General features: G+C 42.2%; 1 protein-coding gene across 6 annotated transcripts in view; it reads left to right on the forward strand.

Moving 5' to 3' along the window:
* The first annotated feature begins 669 nt into the window (after positions 1-669).
* The window catches only part of LOC139771745 (putative receptor-type tyrosine-protein phosphatase mosPTP-1), a 266144-nt gene continuing 244614 nt past the window's right edge, over positions 670-22199 (forward strand). For 3 of the 6 annotated variants that reach the window (XM_071704740.1, XM_071704785.1, XM_071704768.1), the window contains exons 1-2: positions 10205-10987; positions 12217-14328. In XM_071704740.1, the coding sequence (XP_071560841.1) occupies positions 14244-14328 (85 nt within the window). In that variant the 5' untranslated portion in view covers positions 10205-10987; positions 12217-14243. Of the gene's footprint in view, positions 725-10204; positions 10988-12216; positions 14329-22199 lie in introns of those variants that run through there. The other 3 variants (XM_071704749.1, XM_071704758.1, XM_071704777.1) reach the window with 3 other exon arrangements.

Here is a 22199-nt window from a genome sequence, read left to right on the forward strand (position 1 = left end):
ATTTATATGTTACAGATTACCATAGTTTGTTTTATAACTTCAGCGAAAGATTCATAGAGGATTTGAACATTATGTCTATTTTCAACGATATTGGAAATATAAGTGAATCGCGGTCAATTCATCGCATTTTAACTAATTAAGATTTTTAATATTTTCGGGAGTGCCGTACAGTGTCGCGCGCAATTATCATATTTTAATAACTAAGTTTTCGGGAGTGAGTGTTCAATCGGAGTCTGAGAGGAGGAGGAGGCCCGGGGAGGCATCAGGCAACGGCGGAGCAACCTTAAGGTAATATTTTATTTTATCATTTGTTATTTTCTTGCGTGGGATTAATCACTTACTTCCATAACGGACATATGTCGTATCATCATATCGCATCATTGTGCAATATAATGCACAGAAAATGTTTTTGGTGTTTTATTCTTTATAAAATTTGAAATACTTAAATCTTGATCTTTTATTTGTACAAGAATCAGATATTGTAAATTTACGAAGTTTTTCCAACAATTCTATGATGTAAAATAATTTTTCTTGGACGATATAAATTATTTTAATAAATATTTCTATTTAAAGTGAATAGAAAAATTCGATACACGCAATAACTTTTTTATTAAAATTTTAATTAACAACTTAGAGTACTTACCTAATAACTGAAATATATTTTTATTTTACAGATCAACGTAGCTACGATGCAGTTACACGTCCGCTGTTGCGCACTGTACCTGTAAGTGACAAATTATCTTTTATTTTCAATTAAGATAATGGATCTACAATATAATAATTGGATGAGATATAATGCAACTAGATTTACATATTTATCAAGTTAACAGTAACATATAAATATAACATAGATCCATTACTTCAAAATGGATGGGTTTAAACAGATTAAGATCAATATTGAATCCTAGATACAATCGTGTATCAATTATGAATGCATTTGTTACATAAATTATTATAAAATTGAGCTCATTATGTTACATTACGAAATGTAACATTACGTAATGTAAAAATTGTAAATATTAATTAATTAATATTTGATAAAGATGCTAATTTATTTTTTCTTTCTTTTTTCAAATATCTTTTTAATAAAATTTGTGGTCTGCATTTAATCTTCACATCTCTTCCCCGAATTAAATATTACGTATGTTAGTAGAAAAAGTTCCAATATTCAGAGATATTTTGAATACATCTATGACAAATATAGGACAAAATGTATTTGCCATAATATTAATTTATTAAAAAGAACGCGCTAATGAATATTATTTATATTTATCCATACAATATAAACTAATTTTACCTTAATCTCTTATAACCCATCCGTCATGATAATTTGATTTTATACCACGAAAATAAAATGGTATAAGATCCGATAAATATTTCGTCGCATCGAAACAAAAGAATTTTTCGGATGGATTTTCTCAGAGTTTAGGTATCAATTTTATGTCAGAGATATTCACACACTAATGAGAAAATACTTTTAGTGTATAACATAAAATTCTTAATATTTATAAAAAATAATTCCGATAATCTCTTGAATACATTTCGTAAAGATATGTATAGAGAACATGAAAAATTCAAATTGACAATAAATAGAAATAAAATTTATTATTTGGAAGGCCCATTATTCTGATCTGATGTCATGTTTCGCTGAACGTCACCGACCGGTATATTGAATATTGAACGTTCCAATGAGTAACGGACTGAAGTTTCTTTCAGCTTACGATCCCGTCGGTTAATTTATAATTCGACACTTTTGACACGTCATTGTTACCACCCATTACCTCTCATGTCAAACGATCCCGTGTAAATCGGTCGCGAATTAATGTTGGTTGCAAACAATATACTTAACTGAGTCTAACCTGAATCAGAAATTTCGATATTCATACCTTGCAGCATAAAAATATTTAATTGATTATAATACGTCTGATTTGGTTTCAAAAACATTTGAAATTTATTGAAAAACATTCGATTGATTTGGTGTGTAAAATGTATAATAAATTATTTAATGTTTTATTATGTTTCGCTTATACATTGCAATATTCAATACATCATATTTATATTTAATATAAATCATATACAGTGGAAAAATTTTAAACAATACGCTGCGTAATCTAGAGGATAATACAATTGAGTAAAATTTAATTTTTAAATATTATTTTGTAACGCTGGAACATATAAAAATATATATGTATTAAAAAAATGGAAATATATTAATGAAGCACACAAGGGGAGACGTGACAAATGTGATCGAATAAAAAGAAAAATTAACAAAGGACTCTCAATAATAAAATCAAAGTACAAAGTAGAGTTAATACTGCGGGTATTGAGAGTACAATGCGGTTGTTGGTGCGTGAGTAATCAGAATATAACTATATTTAATTGTAATTAATAATGTACAATAATACGGATGTTTCGATTCCGTTTTGAGCCATCTTCAGCGATGTAAAAAAAGATAAATCAAAGTTATTTCTCTCATGCTCTCCGTTAAACCATATAGATAGATGCTTCATAATTGGGTGGACAAAAAGCCTCAAATGAAATGAGTTTCGAATTAGAAGGTTGGTGTGTAATTTGATTACATGATCATAGGTGTATAATCGAGAGAACATGAAGGTTGAAATTGGAACCGTGGTAGAAAAATTACATCAATTAGTCAAAACATGTTAAAAGCAGTCGATCGATAAAATTGCATTAATGTCACGGTTGAATTACTTGCGAGATGTGAACTATAGAATACGGCTAATGAACAGTAACTAAAGACTTGAGTTACTTATCAATAACCACGTTATATTTTCAGTGCCCAGTATTAACTTCACTTTATTAAAAATAATCGATTTGATGTTATCTTCGAATAAGTATAGATTAGTTACAAGGAATTAATTACAAGCGATCATTAATTGAGAATTTAATCTCGCATTATTTAATTTTGCCGTGAATTTATTAGCGCAATTTAGAGAAAATCTGCCGTTGAGAGCGATATTTATGAAAGCGATCATGGGGCTGGCTTCTCGGCGTGGTGGAAAAATTTCATCGCGAAAGTCCAATTTGAGAATCGCCCCACGGGCGAAGCGGGCAAAAAATGATCCATGCGGATTCTGAAAGTTCAATTTTCCGGGGCGGCAGGAGAGCTTGTAACGGCAAATATGCGTCGACCTTTTTGTTTCGATCCCGCGGGACTTCGATTTCCGCGACGTTGAATATTCATGCGATTTTATTAACTACGTTTCAAACATCGCTTTCAACGGGAACACCCTTTATCTTCTTAGATCTGCGCTTCCGTTCGCCGACCCTTCGCCATGTAGCGCGCAACGGCGCGGCGCGACGCGTCGGCGGGAAGAATTCTCTTTCGCGAAATTAAATTTTACCCGATCGTATTGTCCCGTAGATTACGCGGCGTTTTGTTGCCTTGCCAGACATCGTTAACCATTACGAGCGAGGAAAATATCGTGATCTTTCCGCTGTTCCACGTTGACAAATTTTTATGAGATTACGATGCACATATCCATCTATATAATCCGCGATAACTTATGGGAACGATTCAATTAACTGCAAAATCCAAACTCAATTTATACTGCTCCTGCAAACATAAAATCGTGAATTCAACAGTATCATTATATTATTTATAATTGTATTAATCCTCTCGACTTTATTGTGTTATCATGGCATATTGAGTTTCAAAATAACTGAAATTATATTTTAAAGTTGTTAGAGACATACGTATCGAATGCGCAATTTTCAAAACATCGTTTATTTCATATTTATATACATGATGTAATATTTTCTATTATTTTATTTCATCCAAATTGATATTGTCCCATTTAAACGATTATAGCATAAATATTTGTTCTTATTTGTAATAAAATCTAAATGAAAAAAATATATATGAATATATAATTAAAAATAGAAAAAAACCAAAAAAATTAAAGTTGTCCAATGCCGAGAAAATTAAATAATTTTCAAAATTATTATTTTTGCCGTCTTATATCTTCCGTTCCGTACTTCATATTTTTTTGCAAAATTGAGTAAAATTCTTTTTCTGTAAAATAATTGAAAGGATTAGCGGATGATATAATAATGAACGTTATACTTAATTATGACGCAAAGATATATTTTAAATAGAGAGTAACTTTCCGTTTCGAAAATCCGTTCTCCGGAGAGACTCGTAACGTTTCGTCAGTAGTACTTCATCTAACCTCCTCCCGGATCGGGCCGGGCGTTTACGAGAAAATTTTTCCCACGACGCACGGAAAACTTTCGCCGAGTTATTCACGCGCGCATATTAGTGCACATTCATCCTTCGAAATAGCGCTAACCTCCGACCTGAGAACAATTTATTGGAGAGCGAAGCCCCCGGCCGCTACCTCCGCGAGAGAGCTGTGGGTTACTTATTTGCACGTTTCCGCAGTTTACATAGCTTCGGAGAACCCCTTGGCCGACCTTTCTCTCCGATCTCTCGTTCGTTCGTTCATTCGTTCATTCGTCCATTCGTACGAGCGAAGCTCCACGAGCGAATGAATTGGCAATACGAATCGGCCCCGGCCGGTTCTTGTTAGGTTTCAATGCATCGGTGCATCGGTAATTGCCCGTCTATTTGTTGCGCCAAAATGGTACGATGTTATTGATGCAGCGAATCTATCGAACGCCCAATTATCCATTGCCACAGTATGTTAAGTATACTTTTGTATATAAATTAAAAACAGTCGATATAGGAAAACAGAAGAAAATGACACATGACAACGAGTGAAAGAGCGGAAGTCTCAACTGTCACAAGGAAAGCAGTTGTTACGAGCGGAAGAGTTTTCGCGATATGACAAGCGAAAGCTCTTCTCTCAGCAACAATTTAAAAGTTATGTGCAAATTTTTTATATTGATTTTGAAGTCGCGTATATTAGCGTAGTGTCTGTCGTGTAGAATGCGGTGATGAAAAACTATTTGTAGCTGGCACGCATCGGTGCAAGTATCCGCGTTTCGCGGCGTCCAAACCCACGGATTGTCCATTTTATTTTACGTGCGCGAATAAATTGTTTTGCTCGAGGATATGCTTGTTGCTACCAGGAGGAAAAAAACTGTGCGCGCGGACAACAAATAACGATTCGGCATTTTATGTTTTTTACCCGCTCATTAACGAATGCGTGATCAACAAACCGGAATTTGTGAGAGGTTTGAGAAACAAACAAAAAAAATTTGTACGCCTTTGCACAAACTGAATGCCGCATAAAATAATTGACGCAATTAAATATCGATATTGATATTGGGAGTGCAAGCTGAACAAATCAATAAACGAATTCGTTGCACTGCCAATCAACGCACGAACATACTATGACTTCCTCGTTAACGATAAGGGATGAACTGTATCCCGCTAATGAGCAAACAAATTTAACCTCTTGTTTAAATTTTCGTTACTCGATATATTTTAAAAATAGTTTTATGCACAGGAATATTTGCAACTGCTGATCACTTTAAATTTTATCTTTTTTGTTCATAAAAACTGTTGCAGTTTTTGAAAAGATGTCTTCAGAAAGAAATTTTATCTTTTAAAATTTAAAATGATAAAATTGCAGCAATCTTTCTTTCATACATAGACACACACTCACGCGTTCAGATTTGGATATAAAAATTTAGTGAAAAGAAGCATATAGTTATTTGATTGAATATGGTATTTCCATAATAACTTTTATTGATTCCTGAATATGCGATGTTATTTAAAATCTTGCGTTTATTCCTCCACTGATATTATGCATAAGAAATAATTTATAGTGAAAAACTATGTTTTGCGGTTAGACAGCGTGCTGTAACAAAAGGGGATGAATTGGTTTCACGTTTATGAGGGGAACCTAAATAACCTAATCCGGCCCCGGTACATGGGCGACGATCGTCTTAGGACGTGCTTCCGGTCGGGAGCAGATCCGAGAGCAGATCTGGAGATCCCAACATCCTCTGAAACGCTCGCGTCATGGGGATTTTAGGAGATCGCTACACGGACCGATGCGGTTAATTTTATAAATAATTTATAGACACCCAATGTGTGCGCGTGTGTACACGGCGGCGGCCTCCCATTATACGGGCATTAATAAACCGTTGCTCTTCCGGACATATTATTAACGTCAGGCTTTTTAATACAACGCGTAAATAAATAACGATGTAAACGTGTCATTAACCGAATGTAGTCTTTTCAATATTCATGCAGTTGGCTAAATACGATTAACATATCCAATTAGGTGATACAAATCGTATACTCGATATCAATTATTAATAGAGGACCTCGATTCTGTTCGTGATAATTTGTGTAATCAATTATTCATAAGTTGTATAATTATCTCGCCAGATAGATCAAGAAAACCAATACGTGATGCAGACGAAATAATAGAATTGTTTAAAGAATGTAAAAAAAGAAGAATACAGCATTTATAATAGAAATCATTATTATATTAGCATTTGAAATCGGCTTTAGATAATCTATAATTCGTGACAAGATATTAATTACCTATAATTTTATACTCTGCAAAAACATTTTGACAACAGACAATTTAAAGCATCATAATACACATATATTTAAAATATATGTTCGAGCATATATATGCACATATATACTACAAAATATATAAGTATTATATAAGTAAAATTCTATCCTGAATTTTGACGCAAAGTATAGATCATTTAAAATGAGCTTTAGAGAAAGATTATATATTTTAACAATAGTGAAAATTTATTACCGATGTATTGTGTGTGACATCGTTATAATAACGAGCATATGGTGAACGTTTTATAAATTATTTACGATAATAACTATAAGTGGTTTATTTGAGACTTCTCGCAGGTTATTCAATGGAGTCTTTTAGGATTTGCTTTATAAGCTTTTTTCGCGGCTCATAATATATTCCAACCGCATATTATTCTTTGCCCTTTGGGTAAACCGCCGCACTGGGATCTATCATTTTTGCATATCAGGAGAAACCGCGAGACATCAAAATGATATACAACTCTAGTTCTTCTCCTTTAAAATGAACATAGCATTAATACCTGCCTCGTTGCAAAAATGGCCCGTAATTACCCGAAATAAATAAACACTCGTTACGTATTTATAAATCAAATTTCTTTCGAAAAGAAAACACTCTCCAAGAATATAAGTTATCCTTTTCCTAAATATATATTCGCCATTAAAAGCGATATTATTCAGAAGTGCAATAGGAAATTATTTATAGAAATTCGATACAATCCGATACTCTAATTAAATGTAATCTTCTAACTTGGGATCAATTATGTTATATATAATTACATTTTGGTTTCACGTATTCTCGTCCTCGTGTCTGCGCGTTATAATTTCCTCCCTTTCATTCTAGACGAAGTACTCGCGTTTCTCGGCCTGTATTTCGCCACCACCGAGATAAAAGTAATGACATTACCATTTGTCTGCATCACTTTACCGCTCTTTCCTTGTCTGTCGCGCAAGCCATCCTTGTAATCGATAGCGCAAGGACATTCGTCCGTCCGTCCAGGCCGTCCGTTCGGCCATCCATTCATCCATCCATCTATCCATCTCTCCATCTATCCATCCCATCTATCCGCCACCCGTCTACCCGCGAACTTAACGCAGCGTTCAGCGCGATGCAAGAAGCGGCCATTATCGTTCTCTTCTTTTTGCGTTCCCGCGTTGTTCCACTTTTTTCGATACTTTCAATTTATAGAAACGAGATTCCGCCACTTATCCTGTATGGAAGTCCCCGCTTCTCCTGTCCGGAGAAGAGTTTTATTATAAACTCTCGCACGTACCTCCCTCGCGATCGGATTAATGAACACGATGGGTTTAACGAAGCGCGTCTCTTTCACCGATGGCGTTCGTTAATAATCTTTGATGCGAGATGTTCCGCGTACGCAGTGGAGCGTTTGATGGAAGGGAATATCGTTCGGTGCGAGAGCAAAAGGCAGGGAGAAAGAAAGAGAGATAACGACTAAAGTAATATATTGCTCTTCTTGAATTAGAAGTTACGGGATCAATGGCAGACGCGACGACGCGATGCATTTAAGAAAATAACGAAGTATTCCAATCTATGAATATAGAAAAACGTATCTTTATAATATTTCATCAGATGCGAAGAATATTACTACACAATGTAATATCCATCACGTGATATTTAATTAGGAATTTCGATAATATCAATATAATATCGGATTAATTATTTGTTAGCTATTCCATTACTATCGACCCGTTCTTATCTCGATTTCTGTAAAAAAAACTCGATAAAGAATTCTTTGACTTCAATTTCGCTTCTTGAGCAGTGCAAATTTGCATTTGAATCAGTAACGCATTAGGTGTGTGTGTGTCTTTATGTTAATGAGTTCATTGAAAAAGAGAATCCAGGTCGTATCGTAGAGTCACTAATGGAACGTTGACCGACCAAAAAGATCCGGGCGATCGGGAATCACGGCGAGACGTAGTAGAGGATGTCGAGCGAGATACGGGCAGATTTAAAGGTCTGTTTTCATTGCTATTCCGAATCGTGTGCGGGCTTCCGCACGGCTTCCGCATCGAGTTTCCGCTGTCCTGTATGGAAGCAGGCATCGGTTTGATTGGTAAATCTACGGCTGCCCAATGATGCGTTTATTTGTCGAAGAATTAGGGCAGCGTCCGCGCGCGAGACAGAACGATGAAGATGGGGACGAGGGGGAGGGGGATGATGCAGGTAGGATGCCATCGAGGAGGGTAAATGAAACGGGATGAGATCGAAGCGAGGTCGGAAAGGGTCGGGGGGTCCGCCTGTCTCTCTCGAGGGCCGCGTCGCGTCGTACAGCACTCTACCGCAATCAGTAAACCTGTAAAACATTGGATTAGGTGGCCCTAGCGTGACCTCGCTCCGACTCCCGTGGACGAGCCAGAGTTCCAATTTCCTAGCTACGGCTCGCGCTATGGAGCGCGGCTGTACGCGCTCTTCGTTCTCCATCTCGGCATCGCGATACGTTATCCAATAGCGCTCGAATTATTCTCGTTTTATTCGCCGTGCCAGCAGCATGCGCGACCACGGCGCACATCCCGCGCTTCCCGTATCGTAACCGGTTAGCCAGGCCCGCTGCTACGTTCCGCGAGAGAACGATTTATTTCCCTACGTTTCTTCTTCCCCTCGCCATCTCTCGTTCTCTCCTTCTCTCTCTCTCTCTCTCTCGCTTTCTCTCTCTCTCTCCTTCTCTCTCTCTCTCTCTCTCGCTTTTTGTCTCTTCAGTTAACAAATTCTTCGCCTTTGTCGCGCGATAAATTTGATTTATTATTATCGTTATTGCGCTTGTTATTCCGCTCGGATGTAAAGTCTTGCCCGCGTAATTCCCGACCTCATGGGATACATGGCCCGTGTGCATCGCGGTTCAAGAGTCGACGTGTCATTATCAATTTATCACTGTCGCCCGCGTTTATTCTCATCGGTAGATAATCAGCCGCGGAATACTGGCGACCACCGGTGTGGACCGGCGTGTCGTCGCTCACCGACTTCGCGCCGGCCAAGTCGAAGGAGACGGCTTTCTTCTCGGTTTCAAATATCCGGAGAGCTACGTCGTTTAGAGTCGCCTTTTCAACCTGAGGATGTTTGCGTGCTTGTTACCGGCCCGATAGCGGGTCTCCGCTACTTGCCGCATCCCCTCCCCCCATCGTTGAACGGATTAGTAGCCACTCGACGATGTTTTCATCCGAAATTGTCATGTGGCACATGCAGGTCCTTCTCCCCGAAGAACAAAAAAGGAGGAAAAAGGAAGATAGAGAAGGTATGAGGGAGAAAACACCGCGCGCGCAAAAGGGATGGTCGCGCGCAGTTCGGTCGGGCTTGAGAGAAAGACGGAAAGCGTGTCGATGTGCCGGTAGTGGTGGCGGTGGAGGGTAGCGATGGAGGAAGGGAGCTAGCCCCTGGTGCGCTCGCGCACCCGATCGTATACCCCTCGACCAACCCTGTGTGCGCGCGCGAAGTCTATCGCTGGAGAACCGTCGTTGGAATGGCGTCTACGTCGGTGTGGGTATTCCTGTCGCTCGTACACGAACGGATGGGGCTACGCACACGCCCACGCGTGGCACGTACGAATTTACTCACACAGGCGTGTGCCCCCGCACGTGTATACGACTCGGTCGGTGAGTGAAAGAGTGGGGAGCCGGGATGTGTCGGAGGGTTGCTGAAGTTTCTCTAACGCTCGATGGCGTACCAGTGCGGATCGTGATTCTGCGGGACGCGCAGCGTCGCGGCGTCCTCCGTGTCTCCGGTATCCTCTACCGATCTCGCGCGTCTGTCCGTCCGTCAGCGATCCTATACCGAGCGGCGCGAACGGCCGTCTTAGGGTCCAGTGCGACGAGAACTGTCGGAGAGGAGGGATTGGAGTATCCATAAGGGGGGGCATGTGGGGGAACAATAAATTCGAGAAAAATATGATACATGACGCCATGATAAGATGCTTCTTATCACTGTGACGATCGCGGGACGTCGAGCGTCTTTCTCGAGCGCGGAGAGTTACGTCGATTGCCGTCCGGAAGGAATACGATAGCTCGTCCCGAGGATCACGCTTACATTTTTCATTCTCCAATGCTTTTATCGTTTCTTTTCCCACTTGAACGTCCCGATGACCGGACAATGGCTGAGAATAAACGTACGATCGAAGATGAAGGGAATTTATGCTGAGAGTACGTTCATTGACGGTCGAGCCGAACCGGGTCAGCCCTCTTGATCTTGATCGATGTAGGTCGAGAGCGAGATGCACTTAAATAGTCCTATTGCTTAATCGACGTTTGTATTTCAATAGTTCTCCGTGCATTCCCACTCCCGGTTTCATTAAGGAGTTCTCGGAGCGTAATTGCTCAGAGCCAATTTAGAGCAAAAGAGCGGAGTGTCACTTAAAAGTTAGTCGGATTACCGTTCTTGTTGCGTATTGTGCATCGCCGCTCATTGCCTCGTACCCGCCTCCGTAAGAACCGGAGTTGTCGAGTATCTCTATATATCGACTTCGTCGGTTATGACTTAAGGTATACATCTTCGAGCTTCGCCCCGACGGTACATTCCTTTCCTCTCAATAGCGCAAAAAACTCGCGCGCGCGCGCGGCCGATTAATTTATTTCGCCAGTTCGGAAAACGTATCCCGGAGCGTGGAAAAATTCAGCGGACGTAATTGGTTTCTTGTCGTCTTCCCGTGGGGGTTATAAATTAATAATCGTTTTCCCTGCAAAGCCATGTTTATTAATCAATCGACGATACTTGCCGCATCAATAATACACGTATTACTGCTTACGTAGCAGCCGTTAATCGCAGTCCGACGCAACACAATATTTCTGCATGCCCGCGCGTATTGCATGTGCTCGTCGGAGTGGAAGTAAAAATAAATGCGCGCGAAATCCGCGCGCGAGTTCTGGATCGTGTCGAATGTTGAAAAATCGCGCAGCCGGCGTGAGTGGCAGTTTCGGCGGACCAGCGAGCAGAATTTGATTATTGCATTCTGAAAGCGTAAAGAATCCGAGAGAGAACTGTTGCATTTTGTATAAGATCCTTCCCACTTTGTGTGATATACTTCCGAGCTTTTTCACAATTTATTAATAATTACGCGGTATAACGGTAGTTGAATAAAAAGCGAACTACATCGCAGTTTCTTTCTGAACTAAAGAGCAACTCGTATATATATATATCCCTCTAGCTAATCTATTAAAATCCACGGAGTTCTGGTCTAACAAGCTCAGGCGGCAAAGGAATCTGTAACATTCTTGACGTCAACTCGGCGTGTACTCGTTCTCGATTCATCGTGGAAATCCTTGCTCTCGCCGGCACATTAGCGATTCTGCCGGCAGCAGGCTCCCTGCGAACGACGCCCGTCGGACCGTATCCAGCTCGGCTCGACTCGACTCGGTTCAGCGCGACGCGGCGGTCGTGTTTTATCTGGATCTCCGGCCGCGGCGATCGGCGAGATCGTAAAACGGCTGGTCGACGGACTCGTTGTCAGTGGTATTTCCAATTGGCCGGTTGCGATCTCTAGAAGGAAACCGGTTCGACGACCAGCCGTGGGGATGTGTGTACCCCACAGTCTCCCGCCTTGCGCGTTCCGTCCCGTTCGTCTCTTTTCTCCTCTTCTCTTTTCCTCTCTCTTTCCTTCACATCTTCTTCTTCCTACTCCTTAGAGCGTCCTGCATTCGTTCTCTTCTTATCCGTATAGTCAAACTCGCGAGTCCACTTTCCGTATCGACTAGTCTCGGCTTTACTTTTACAGTGATACACGCGACACGCCTGTAATCCGTCGTGACTTCGCATCACGTGTGTTTAAAATACCGCGATCGCACGGTATCGCGAGGTATCGACGCTCGCCCGCGATTGAACTTTGGATGTTAACGCGCCGCGAGCTGGTGGCACCATCCGTTTCTGAGGAACGCAAAGAAGAGAACAAAGGCCGATTTACTTGTGATCAGTCAGTGGTCTCTCTGGCGCGATTACGATGGACGTGTACCCAAGTGCATGGACGATCGATGCGTAAATGTTTCGCTGAATCTATAGATTGACACAAAAGAACGAGAAACGCTCGACGCGGAGGGACTCCGGCGTGACTTCGGCGAAATTTTTTTTAAAATGGTTAGACAGCATGAAAGATTGCTTTGAGGCACAGGAATATCGAGATTCGGCAGTCATGTAGAAGAAGGTCGACGTCGGATCAAGGGTTTTGGCATTGATTTCCGGGAGAGGTCAACGGCGACTTCAAATCGCTCGCTTTTTAGCCCTGAACAAAGCGAGAAATGAAATTTTGAGGGGGTTGGGAGATACCTGCGAGACTCGGTGAGTTCTGTGATTCGAGCGAGGAGAAAGCGACGAGAAAAGGAACGGAACGTTTCCAACAAGATGTCGTGAACGTTTCGAGGGAACGCTGGACTGTCTCTGGCGCGCAAATTTTGGGAATTTTTGCGAGTGGTGGAAGAAAAGTTCCTTGTGTTTGGTTTTCTGAAGTTGAACGAGACTTCGGGGCCAGCTTGCCCGGAAAATTGGCAGTGTTAGTTCGCGGGGATTTTCAAAGTGCATCGTGGAAGACCGCGCAAGATTCTACCTATGAGTGATGCTTTCGGACGTAACGTCGGCGAAAGTTCGGCCGTTAGTTCCGCTCCGTTGAACGATACCGAGGAATCTTCTTCACAGAGGGCTGATTCCACCGCGCGATTACGCGAGGCGGAACGACGTGGTTGAGAGATCCCAAAAAGAGCCCGCCGCGCAAAACGGTTGCATCTCGCTCCCGCGATTCATTTATAATAATTGAAGCGATCCGTGCGTCGCACGAACGGTCGCGGCAGCGTATCGTCAATGGCGCACATCCAATCTCTGATCGCCGTATTAGGTTACGGATTCCGCGCGATATCGCGGATATTGCCCGTTCCCGTATCAGTGTACATCCCGACGATCTGGTTTAGCTCGCGAATCGATCAAAAGAAACGAGCGCTCTTACTTCCGTAAGATCGGAGTTCACGGATGTAAGCAAGCTCGTAGACTCGAGGCTAAAAAAAATTTAATATAGGAAGAAACGAATCTATAAAAATCCACGAACGCTTAAAACAAATGGTTGAAATTAATTAAATAAAATGAGATTAAAGTACAATCGTGCGCTTAGGTGTATCCGTGCGCCCGTAACACGACGCACACAAACCTAGTGAATGTGAAAAGTGTCGGCTCCGTTATATCGCGCTTGTTCGTAACTCCTCCCTCGTCGGGTTTCGTTTATATCGCGCGCGCCTGCTCATTCTCATTCTCTCAAGCAGTGCGCGAATATATACGTATAACACGAGTGGTAGATCGCGTGCCCGCGATCTCGTGCCCCCGACGCTTGTCGTTACACGTCCGATCCGTAAGTGTAACGAAACTTCCTGTATATACGCGGTATCGCGCCCTGTCACGGTACCGTAAAAATTCGCGCTGCTGTGGACCGGTCCGCTGTTCGCACGGACGGAGGATCTGATCCTCGAATAACAGAGAGGGAGAGAGAGAGAGAGAGACGACGATTCGGCCGAGAGGGAGATATGTGCGGCGTGGGATACTCGTTTCGGATCGGACTCGACTATCGGAAGTCCGTACGAATTCGTCGGTACGGCGACACTATTTAGGCACCTGAAACGATCCGTGGGCAGGACGAGGGGGGAAGAGAAGGAGAGAGGAGGTGTACGTGAGTCGAGGGAGTGCGTGAGCGGTTCTAATCAACGTCAATTGAGTTAGATTAGGGTCGAAGTGGTTCTGAAAGGGGCATCGATAAAAGCCATAGGCATCATGGATGCGTGGAAGGGCGGCCGGATAATCTATGCTTATCTCATATGGGTTGTCTTCAAGGCTGCCACAGCGGGGGGACTTTATGGTGAGTACACGTCCGACCTATCTAGTTCGAGGATTTCGGTACACGGTTGTTGTTGAATGTTTGCTTCGATAAACTAGGAGAGGTCTTAGGTCGTTCGCACGATCTTTATTAAACTTATATAATACTAAGAATGTAAAAATATGGTCGCGTAAAAATAAGTATCGATACGGAGAAGGAAAATAACTTATTTTTAGTGCGAGGAAAATAGCGGCTACGCGCAAGAACTTGCCGAGAGACTATACCTAGAGACTTCCGGTAAACACAGTGTCTCTGCTATTCAACGCCGCGCCGCGCGCGAGACGTGACATCAAAATTACTTCAACCTTTCGATCGCCGCTCGTAAATATAGTCTCGCGGATAAATGCTGCCATTGACTCCCGGTCGCTGCATAGGCTATAAATGTTATATCGATCGTTTTCGCCGCATAGCGAAGGGGTGTGCATCAACATTGTGCATATTTGAAATTGTGTATGCGGGTAATAATACGTGTAAAGTTGCAAACAAATGGAAATGAAAAAAAATTGGACCTGGCCCGCAACCGACAAAGCAACGTTAGTAGAAAATCGAAAGCCTCGTTACAAAAGTTCGATTGTGCAAGGCTTTCCGGGTTGACCGGTGCAAACTCATAGCATGGGAAATTGTGAAAACGTTAATTAACGTTCGCGATGGACTTTCCACGCTAACGCAAATACGCGGAAATATATGGTCTGAATTCTTAACGTACGTGCGGTTTTAATGATAATGAAAATTCGCGAATATCTCGTTGGCGAAAAATAAAAGAATTATATACGGCGCATTTATTCTCCCCGGCGAATCGTCTCGACTTTATGGATTAATTCGAGCTGTTGGAATAACGAACTGTGACACCGGTATCCCGTTGTTCTATCAATCTGCCAGGGATGATATTCATATATACTTTATGTCATTAATGTATTTACACATTGTCGTATTTAACCATTAATCTGTCTCATCAATCTGCCATGGATATCATTTATAAACTTTATATCATTATATATCGTATTTACACGCGTTGCTGTATGTTTAAACCCACTAATTTGTCTTCATTATTTTTTGTGTAATTTTGCTCATATCCTCGTAACATATTGAATTTCTACAAGCCGTATAAACTCGTAAGTTTTTGAGGAGCGTGAGTACAATAAGATTGTATTATCTCTGAATTAATTCCGTACTACGGAAGCAGAGGAGGTAATAGACACATTTAGTTTTCATTAACACGTTCGGTGTAAGCGCGAAAGTACCTCTCGGCATATATCGTTTTGAGGAGATATCCGGGAATTAATATCGACTGGAAAAGCACGCGGAGTGAGAAGGAGAGCTCTCTCGATGTTTTGCGTGTCGTTAACTCGTTAATGAGAAATATACGACTTGGAGAACGCGTCTCGGAAGAGAGTCGGCAGGTCCTCGTGGCAGAGCGGTAGTCGTTTAAATCCCGCAATCGGTGCAAAGGTCGTTCGGAGAATTTTACAATGTCCTATTTCGCTTCCTCCTGGTTTGCCCAGGTAGCGGAACGCATAAAGGAGAGCCAGAGTAAAAGTGGATGTTACTTCGTGGAAGAAGAAGAAGACGCCGCGCCCGCCGCGCGTTCCGAGCTGCGTTCTCAAGCTCGGCAGCCGAGAGTCGAGTTCACATTTTTCAATTTGTATCTCCTTGCCGATGGTACGCGGAGCTAGCCGGCGAGGCGCTATTCTTACGACGTGGGAAGACGGTGCGAAATATCGTGTATCATGATGCTGGTAACGGCAACGGCAAGCGGTATTAACTTAGCGTCGCGCGTGATTGCCGACATTACTGATTGATCGGGGGCGTGTAGAACGTCATCGTGTTCGACAGGGTAGAAAGTGTGCGACCGACGATACAGATTGATGATGATTTTCGGTACGGGTATCATAATGACGCTACGCGCGACGCGTTCACCGATGCGATACACATTTTTCATCCGCGCGGCTGCACCGGCGACGTATGCGAATATTAAATGTTACGTTATCGTCGTATAGATTAATTATGAATCAACGCGTAACCCAGATAGCGTGGGACCATTAATTAATGCGTGTCAAACCGTCGGGACGCACGCGGAAACCGCGCCCGGCCACGCTATGCTAGCTACCATCATCGGGACCTAACATCCTTCCGGCTTCGTATAAATCTACTATCGCCGTCGCCGTCGCCGTCGCCGTCGCCGCATTAACGTTTCTGCGAAATACCGTCAGCCCTAATGAACACTTACGGGACGGAATATCGCGCGCCCCGCAAACGAATGTAACGCCTATGGTATTCGGCAACGGCAGCGGCAGCGGCAGCGGGAACGGGATAAATGAATCGTGCGTGGAAGAAAGGTCGTGGCACGGAAGAGATAGTGGTACCGCGCCCTGCGAATTAAACCTAAGGTATGTGGCGTACCTACGTATATATAAGTACGTACACCCGTAACACGTGCGCCGCCGCTAACGTGTACTAGCATCCTCACATGGTAGTCGCGTGAACGCGTTACACGCTCCCTACATACACGCGCCATATCCGTACGTCCGACTTTCGTGTAAATGGGAATTGCAATTAACGGCTACATTTGCTACGGTCCAACATTACCGCCTTGTCGGAAAGCTCGCCATCCATATTTCTCTCTCTCTCTCTCTCTCTCTCTTTCTTATCTATCTTTCTCTCTCTCCCCCCTCCCGCCTCCTTTTTTCTCTCTCTCGTACTCCCTTTTCCACCTTGTCCCTTCGTGTATTGGCCAATTACGTATTCTCGAACCACGCAAGAATTTACTGTCGCGTAACCGCTGTCCCGTTGGCTGGTTAAGAGCACGACGGCACGGAAACCGAAGTCGATCACGATCCGAGGATGAGGGTGCACTCCCTATATCGTCCATGGAAATCAGCGGTATCGATTTTCCGTCCGGAAGATCCCTTGTCCGAGAATTCGGTCGTTCTAAATGTTTCAAAGCGGTTAATGGAATTCGTCAGTGACAGAAATTAGACGAGCGGAATATGTACCTGCCGTGGCGTGGATTCGGCCACGGAATAAATTTATTTTGTCATGAATTGGGCTTTTGGGTCGTCGAAACAAACTGGATAACGGTAGTGCTGGTGTATGAAAATCCGAAACTAATTTCGCAATTAGCCGCAATCCCGCGCGGTGAAATAAATGTTGTATTTCGGTAACGAGAGTTTGCCAACCGCGCGGGAGTGAGAGAATGACGAAAAAGATAAATATCGCCGCATTAAATTTTCGACCGTCGTCGTTAGATGTGTGTAATTCGGGCGCGTTTATATTGATTGCGTGTATCGTCGTCTCTGCAATTTTCGCGACTATATCGCACGTCTAAAGCACGGACGTGGCGTGCGTTAGAATAATTTGTCCCGCTGTCGTTGTTCTCACTTGGCCGTCGGTGTTCCGTAGGCGTTGCACCCGACAACTTCATTGAAAATGCAAAAGACGTTTCGTATACTCAGCAGTTAGCGCCCCGGCGCGTAAATAAGCCGGCCGAGTTCGCACTTCACGTAAGGCGTCTAATCCACGACGTCAAACGCACGTCGATATGCATCCACCTCGGACAGCCGGAGCGAAATTATTTTCACCCTTGATGTTATCAAGGGTCATTATGGCGACTTGCTAGACGTCTGTCGCGACTATAATCTTTGAGAATATATAGAGCATTCGATTTTACGATGCTCCGCTGCGGGAATTAAATATTCGTAACATCAGAATCACGGCTGTAACAGAAGCAAATCAGCTAAAGATAAATGAATTTGAAATAAAAATATGATTAAGTTCTCAAAGTTCTTTAATTAGGAATTTGAGTGGAAGAACTGGCTAAAAAGACTTGGAACGCTGTGTATAGAAAATATCATTTATCTTAAAACTCTGTTACTTTTTGCGCGAAATTCCACTTTTATTTCAAGCTTCGAAGTAATAATGAAAACGTTTCCCGTTAATATGAAGAAGTTATGACTTGATTTTAAGTTACAACTTGTCGTAACTAAGTTGCGTGCGAATATAATTTTTCAGTGTTCCGCGTATTGTAAGGTCGATATCCCTCCAAGTGTGACATAGCCGATTGCGACGAGCACGATTTACCACGGAGCGCAATTAATCCGCAGCTGCACGAAGGTGTCGTATACCCTGGGTCAGGATCGTGACGACTGCCTGACACGTTATCGCGATCGAGGAAAATCGATGTGAAAGTTTTGAGATTCTTGAACTCGCGCGGAAGGAGAGCTTCTCGGAACGCGAGTATATCGATCGTCGTCGCCGTGGCCTGGCAGTTTTGGTCGAAGCGAAGTACGCGAGAGAGGGCTGCGGTAGGTTAGGTCTTTGACCTGGATACCAATGCGTCTTTCGGAGTTAGGCTGGCCATCGGCATCGTCGAAATTGAATTTCTCGAGGACGATTAGACGCCCTCATCCTTCTGGCGCACATAGAGAAATAGACAGGATGCGCAATGCCATGACTCCGCGAGGGAAGCTTGGTTAACTCCGGGCGGGAATGTTCCGCAAAAGCGACAACCGAGATATTGGGGTGCAAAGTGCAGGGACGAAGAAATGATAATCGGGTAATATGATGGCGGAAGCTGAAAATCAAATACGCGAAACGGATCGATTGAGGTAGCTCTGTGAACGATCGCGAGCTGTTCTCAAAGAAGATTGCTTCGTGAGACAATGCACCGTGAAGTAATGACTTGCGATCGAAATAGATGAACCTTGAGTCGAGTTTTTTTTATCCATAGGTCGCGTTATATGTCTACTTTTCGCGAAGCGATAACATATAATCTTCAAATTCCTACGATTTTATTCATGTTGATTATTAGTTTATTATTAACGCATTTAGTCTTAATGACCTATCAATCGATATGGCTTTATCTTTCTGTTATTTCTTCTGCTATCGTTAATTCTTCTGCTTTTTTTTCTAGGAAAGTATTTTTATCTTGACATTATTTTGTTATGTCTAGGTCAAATTGTTTAAACTCCGAGCCATTCGGAGTAAAATACGCAGATTGAAAGTTCTTATCGTATTCCGTTACAGCTATATATATAGTTTATTCCGCATTTAATATGATTTGCGTTATTGTGTTATCAAATATTTCTCAGGAATTTGATTATTGTAAGCTCCTACGTTACTTTCCGAGTTCTACACGTGGCACTCGCATATTTTGAAACATATAATCAAGTTACGCTCGAGGTAGCTCCGAAATCCTTGAATTTCTATTGGCATTTGGATGTGTTATATTGTAAATGTATCTGCTGAGTGCCACACACACACAAATTTACTGAGATTCTACGTAAATACGCGAATCTACCTGTTATCCCAGAACGGCGACAAATAGCGTCTGTTCTTCATCGGTGGTACGTTACCCGTGCAAACGACTCGAGCAATGGAATGCCGTGGGACATTCGATAGCTTCGATAGTTTTTCTAATTCTGGGTCAATCAACGTTCAAGAAATTAGAGCGCGTTAGGAATACTTTGTTTCCACGCGTTAAAACGAAAAGTACGAGCGCAAATAACTTTTTCGAGGCAATTGTTACAATTTAATCATTTTTTCTAGAGATACAATTGTCATAACGAAATGATACTTTAACAAGAGTTGTATAATATACACTGTGCGTCGCGAGATTCTTTTGTAAAAACTGCACGAAATGATATAGTTGTGAAAATGACATCAACGTGTATTGCAATTCGTCTATGTAATTGACAAATTTACGGCGCGCATATTTCTGTCTCAGTAGCCTTCATCATCGTGAATATTTGGGTGATAAAATAATTGAAATCTGGCTATGTGTGTACGTGTGTATGCATCTCTTATAAAGCGGGCCGTTGTAACTGTAGCTACGGGTGGTCATAATGTCGTTATCTCGACTGTAATTTGCGAAATTCTAAAGGTAATTTCTTTGAAGTAACGTGCCGCGCGATTTATTGTACGTATAAGTCCGTTGCCTCGGTCGGGGCGTATTTTATGTTCGGGATTATCGTTTAATTAGGATCAGTGCGTCTTTATGACTCATTCGCGCAATCCATTGCCCCCCCAGGTTCGCAGCTGCGATGCAAATCGAGGTCACAGGATGTTTCGATGAATTTGCGAAACACGCTGCGCTCTTTACAAATACTGAAATATAATATTTCAATATTCAATCTTTAAGAGATACATATAACTGTAAAACTGGTCCTATTTTCGCGTCTCTTTTTCTAATTCTATTACTAATCTTCGAAATGGCTGACATAAATATAATCGAGAAACGCATCAGGCTTAATAACAGATTTGATTTCGATGTTTTTTTTACGAGAGTTGGATTTAAGTATATCGATCCACATCGTTTGGCGCAATTGCAATTTCGTATTGCGTTCATTACAGTTTATTACCGTGAACAGCCGTGTTTGCGCGTAATATCTGAAATTGTACTTCCATACAGTCCGAGTTATGCTTTTATTAGATTACCGCGATCGCATCACAGTAAATAAAACTTTTTCACAAACATTCAATAGCGCGTTTTCGTGCGCGTATGCTTATCGGATATGGAAGATTGCACCGTAGAATGGCCCTTGCGGCATGGACCCTGTGGCAATCGAATTTCTACGCGAATTTGAATAGATACATCGAAAAACAATAGAATATTGATAGTATATCCTCGTACATACAACATCCTGATTCTTATTCGCATGTGATTGTCGCTCTTAACGAAACAACATTCGTTGCGCGAATATATCTGCAATTCAATTTTATTCGAATTTTTTGATTTAATTACGTAACATAAAGTATACCGTACAAATGCGGAATATGTATATCTAATTTTGCGGGGGGGGGGGGGGGGGAGGGGGGGGGGTACGAAGGTGACGCTCGGCGCTCGCTGTTGTGTGTGTAGGTATTATTTATTATCGTCATCGTTGTGTGCTGCTCTCCCACCCCCTCTTCCTTCCTTCGTTATAATGGCCTGTAACTCCGTAATTACCGCAAGGGCCATTCTCAACTACGGTGTAACATAAAAGCTTGGCTCATTTATGACGCCGAACAACGATAGTAGTTGTATTATTTATGATGCGGAAGCTCGCGGCGGGTCCCGTACACTACCCCCTTAAAATCTATAATTATGCCGTGATTCCTTCGCATTTCCCGCTGTTTCCCTATCATTTGCAGAACTGTGCTAACCTTCGCGGTCAGAGTTGTTTCATAATTGGCATGTGCAGTCAACTTGTAATTATCTTTTGTCGCCGGCCGGAAGACTATTCTGCGTGTTCTCTTCCACGATATAGGCGAGCAAATAAATTATATCGCGCACGATGCGGTAATCGGCATTTCTTGTAACAAGCGTGGTTCGCTGAAATCGTAACGATCACCGTTAATCGTTAAATGTCGGTCAACGAGGTCCGTTTAGTATCGGAGACACGGCGCGTTTCGTCTTATGGTTTTTGTGCGAACGGAGGAGCCCGCGCATTTTTATCGCGAGAGACCATCGCGGAAGGATGGTCCGATTGCTAATTAACGGTAAGTCCTTCGCTAAGCATTGGTGGCCGTCGTTATCGACAACCTGTCGCGGACATACTATTAGTTACGCCTTATCCAGTAATTCCCGATTAAGAAAATCTCCGCCGTGAATTTCGCACGTCGGCACAATCTCTCAAAACGATATCGCGATTAAAGCGCATAATCGATTAATTTTCAGCGTTTTTATGCGAAGGAGTTTTCTCATAACGACGATTAATTAGACGGTTGCGCGAGTCCGTTGCTTTTCCTACGATTTGCCGTTTGATTTAAATGTTTTATGAATTATAAAGCCACATTGTGTTATCCATTTTTTTTTCTATCGATCGCATGGCATTCATTACTACCTATTCGATACAGAATTATACATTTTCCGATAA

The sequence above is a fragment of the Temnothorax nylanderi genome, unplaced genomic scaffold (genome assembly GCF_030848795.1).
Source record: "Temnothorax nylanderi isolate EJ_2023f unplaced genomic scaffold, tnyl_v1.0 TNYL_tig0003_pilon, whole genome shotgun sequence".
Lineage (NCBI taxonomy): Eukaryota > Metazoa > Arthropoda > Insecta > Hymenoptera > Formicidae > Temnothorax > Temnothorax nylanderi.